We start from the raw sequence: 4,851 nt of genomic DNA, 5'->3' as shown, positions 1-4,851 counted from the left end.
CATTCCTGCCTTAACCTTGTGCTAGTGTTGGTTGCCATGTGGCAAATAACCTTGCTGTTGTTTGCGGGTTTTTTTAATTTATTTCTAGGACTTGCAAATTAAATTGATTAAACAACCCCAGACTTAGGCTCTGAAGTTGGGGGCACTTAACAAAACAAATTAGGCAACGACCTTTCTAAACGACCACACTAGACTCAGCCAAGAAAGCAGAGAGCAGCAAGTGCAATTGTGTAGCAGGGGAAAGATAAGAGGGGCTCACCGCTCAACTTGAATGCCTGCAATTGCTCTACAAAAGTCAAACATATTGCACCAGAGATCTCTAATGGTCCAGGAAGAACAGAATGTTAGAATATTATCTTCAAGTTTACAAGCCCCAAAATGTCACAATTAAGGCAGACAATTGTGCAAAATTCAGTTTGACTTAATCTCTTTGAAACATCTGTATTTAAGTATTTCAGAGAAGATAGAAACAGTTTTCTCTCGACACCTCCCACTTTGAGATCAACAAGCTAACAGAAAAGTTGTTTCCTTTACACTCTCTAAGGTTCACAGTTCCTAGGAGCAAGGTCTGTTTCTTCTCCAAGCAACATCTTGCAACCCTTCACCAAAAAACATGAGGGGGCCGAATTGGGAGCTGAAATTGAGCACATACTAAATCATATCTAAATTTTTTTTTCAGAGAACTGCTATAAACACACACTGTATAGAACAGCTCTTCAGGAAGGAGAAAATAGAAAAAAACCCAGCATTTTGGACAAGGCCCCAGAGAATGAAAATCTAACAGTGTCAAAGTGTACGCATGATGAATAATGCCTGCACCTCCAAATTCTGCGTTCAGTTTTCCTTTCTCAGGTTGACTTAAAAGATGGCAGGGAACATATACAAACTGTACCCTATTACCTTTAATTATCGTACTCCTATGTTATCAGCCTTCTATAACTTGCTCTTCAATGTGATCTTGAAGAGAACTTCCTCTTTCTTCCTGACCTCTCAGCAACATGTTAAAAAAATCCCTATTACCTAATAATGGTGCTAGACACTCCAGCTCCTTCAAACATGGTGAATGTTACACTCAGAATATCACAGAAACACCTATCCCTTTAAAAGCTGGAGCAACAAATTCTGTACTTAGTGAGAGGTCATAAAATATAAGAAAAGGTTGCTCAGCCTACTGGTCTTTCACATTAGTTACAGGGGCTGTCATCTGCCAGGTTCCTCAAGCCACATTCCATGACTGCTGACAAGTTCAAGATTTTTGCCCTCTGAACAGCAACATATTGTATTCAAACAGAATAGTTGTCTTGATTCACTGTCGTCATCATCAACACAATCAACCACTCCTGAAACATGTTGCTTTTTTCAAGAGGTAAGACATGCTGATGCAATTATATTATCAGGAGAAAATGAAACTCTACAGCTTTATGGTCAGTGGCCAAGGATTGGAAGAAGATGCAATTTAAACAGGTATAGCAAGTTGCCTACAATCTTGGCAGCCACAAGAAACGAGAGGAGTACATAAAAACGCAAATGCACAAGCATCGAGAACAGCATAATCTGAAAAAAACATAACCGGACAGTACAGAAAAACAGCGTCCCCAATAAACTCCAGCAATTTCTCTTTGAAGAGTGCCTACCAAGCACTTGCAAGCAGCCTTCTTGAGGAATCAAAATCTGTTTCAGCAGTTGGTCACATGGTCTCTGTACTTCATACTACCACAGACAAATCCTTACTGTTGGGGATAGGCCACGACACAGAATACAGCGATGCACTGTACTGAGGAGATTTTTCAGCCAAAAAGGCAGAAATGTCAGAGGACTCACACCACATAAATGACCAAAGTGCTTGTGAAATAGAGAATACTGAAACAGGAGCCTTGCAGTGTTTAGAAAGTTCTCACTTATCACAAAAGTTTTAACAGAAACTTTGGCCTTGAGGGTTGGAAAAGAAGAAAAGCAGACAAGATGCAGCTTGGTGGAGGCAGCACATACTAAAAAAGGAGATATTTGTCATAATGAAAGAAAGTTCATGACATGTCCACATCAACTTACTACTTACAACCACTTAGCAGCAACCTTTTTGAGGAATCCTCCTGTTTATATACCAATGCTAAGCAATCTTTTCAGTATCATACCTTAGTTCTGTGCTGAAAAAGAAAACTTCTCAGGTTACGTAGCAAAAGCCTATAGCCATCACAATGATTTCACACATATTAAAGTACAACTGGCACAGTTGACAGCGCTTCATGTTTTATGAAATGCCTCAGCTATGTACCTAAGTTGAGAGCACTCCTGACACCACACACACAAAAAACAACCCAAACTGAGCACCAAAACCCATGTGTTCACATGTGAACCAGTCTTAACTTTTGAGCAAAAAAAATGTTGTCAATCTCTTCTTAGATACACTGAAACAACTTTAGTATCATTGCAGGTATACCTCACAGACGTTTTTCTAAACTGCCTTGGCTGAAGCACAGCTTGGATAACAATTCCACAGTGCATAGGATAGTCTCAGAAGAGGTTTGTGGGAGATTTTTGGTAGAGCAATAATTCTACAATTACAGTAGGTTGCAAACAGTGCTGAAGTGCAATATCAATTTTGAGAAGCCTGTACTTGGTCTCCAGTCCTTCGTTTAGTTTTGCTCACGTTGCCACTACTGTGGCTGTCTCAAAGTAATATCATGGTCACCTGCTAAAGTGGTAGGAAGTCAAAGGTCACCCAGCTGTTTAAAATCCTGAACAAAAATTATTTAGGAACCCATTTAATGACACTGTCAGAGGGGTGAAAAATTAACAACAATTACACCCCAAGCTAAAGCCTAACAACAAAAATGGGTATTGGCAAAATATTAAAAAATAAACCAAAACATATTCAGACGTAAGCAGCTTGCCCCAGCTTAAACACAGCGGAACAGAAATCACAGGCATGCAAGGTAAAAAGCCTAAGCAATATTCTCCTTCATTAAAATCATGAGCTGGCAGAGGGAGGAGCACTTTCTTCTCACCCTATATACATCTGAGCAAACATTCAGTCTAGGCCGAACAGGTTCTCAGACTTGCAGAAACCCTTATCTATTCAAAACACAGACAAACCAGTTAAAGTACTTCTGTATGAATGTTAAGCAAGCAACCTGGGAGGTTAAGCCTGTTCTACTGAGCAGCCAGCTTCTCTGGTATAATGGGAAATGACTGGTCTTCCCAGATGTGCATAAACAGTTATTAAGACAGCTCTACCCTCCTCTCTAAATGAACGGTTTCCCAAGAATCATTATGGGACTTGAGAGAAAGCCAAGAAAAAAAAAAGCAACTTCTTTATAGACAATAAGTTTCACTGAAGAACAAAAAACCTCATTGCCTCTTCTGCAAGTTTCATGTATCCTGGAATAAACTGAAGTCACCTTTCTTCTTTTTACTGAGTCTGTTTCAAAGCCACATTCACACATAAATGATGAAACTGTAAAAATAATCCATAACTTCATACGTTCATCTCAGAATCAAGCTGACCCATTTGAATGCTGTTTTAAGAGAATTTACTATTTCTGCTAACCAAAAAAGCTGCAGCTAGTCTCTTCCTTAGCTCAATGTTTGAGTGGGTGGAAAGGTGAGAAGTGCAAAGGGATCTGTGTGGACCATTACTACAGACAGGACCAGGCTCCACTGGATAGGTACAGCTTCAGGAGTGCAGATTATAAAGACTGAGCCTCTCACTCAGCTTTTCTTTGCAGGTACTAACACCCATCGGCTTCCTCATATTGGGACTTTTCATTCCCCATACTTAAAGGAGAAAGCATGAAAAGCCAAAAGCAAGACAAGTGGCCAACCATAACAAAGGTAGAAAAATTGGCAGGAATGTGAAGGAAAGAGAAATTGGGTGACTTATTCCAGACTTACGCAAAGCATTTCCCCAAAAACCTCTTTCCCAATATCGTTGCCTTCTACACTTTTAGGCCACTTGTTCATCTCTAACAATAAATTCATTTCCCTTGCTTATCCTTTTTGACTTTCACTGAGAAATCTAACCTGTTATTCCCCAGGAACTTACTTATCACCATCAGAGATTCAGTCAGCTTTGGCCTCTCATAGAAAAAATGTCTAAAAATTTCTGACTCTATTTAACAATCAGCTGTATTGCAGAGTTTCATATTCTAGGTCTTTACTTGGCAATTTTGCGCATAGAGAGGGGAAAAACCCCAAACCAAAATCCAGTGGTTTGAAACAACTAGTCAGTAACTCAGCTACTGCAGAAACACAAGCTCCACGTCTGTGTTACAGTCATTGCTCAGACTACAGAGTAGCTGCAAACCCAAGTTTAACATCCACGACATCTGGGCTGCTCTTTGAGTGACAGCATAACCTAAAGACATTTTTGGAAGAAACTGCAAACATTAAAGTGGTATAAATCAATTGCTATTATAAGATCATAGAATGGTTTGGACCGGAAAAGAACCTTGAAGATCATCTGGTTCCAACCCCTCTGCCATGAGCAGGGACACCTTCAGCTAGACCAGGTTGCTCAGAGCCCCATCCAGCCAGGCCTTGAACACCCTAAGGGATAAAAATATCACCTCTTAGGTTTATACTGTAATATCCTCGACCTCATCGGTGAGTTCTGTCTCTCGAGACTCAAGCACTGCTTAGAAACAGACAAAAAACAAACAGGCGGAAATGCAAGTTTCTGATCAAAAAGGCGGCCTTGCTGGTCAGAGCAGCGGGCGGGGGCGAACAGCGGGGCACTGACAGACCGACGGCATAGCAGGACAAGGATCAGAGCCACGGCCTGCAGCTCGCCCGCCCAGCCCGGGCGCACCTGGGGGCGCTCCCGCGCCGGACCCCTGGCCCTTTGTTCCCCTG

The 4,851-nt window shown here is 41.2% G+C and overlaps 1 protein-coding gene across 5 annotated transcripts in view; it reads right to left on the bottom strand.

Annotated features, from left to right (window-relative positions):
- HOOK3 (hook microtubule tethering protein 3) overlaps nucleotides 1–4,474 on the bottom strand; it is an 84,661-nt gene extending 80,187 nt beyond the window's left edge. For all 5 annotated transcript variants that reach the window (XM_017735394.1, XM_008634560.2, XM_017735396.1 and 2 more), the window contains exon 1: nucleotides 4,448–4,474. In XM_017735394.1, coding sequence (XP_017590883.1) covers nucleotides 4,448–4,459 — 12 coding nt within the window. In that variant the 5' untranslated portion in view covers nucleotides 4,460–4,474. The remainder of the gene's footprint in view (nucleotides 1–4,447) is intronic.
- Nucleotides 4,475–4,851: the final 377 nt, after the last annotated feature.

This window comes from Corvus brachyrhynchos, unplaced genomic scaffold (genome assembly GCF_000691975.1).
Source record: "Corvus brachyrhynchos isolate BGI_N302 unplaced genomic scaffold, ASM69197v1 scaffold22, whole genome shotgun sequence".
Lineage (NCBI taxonomy): Eukaryota > Metazoa > Chordata > Aves > Passeriformes > Corvidae > Corvus > Corvus brachyrhynchos.
This window is presented reverse-complemented; position numbering and strand designations above follow the sequence as displayed.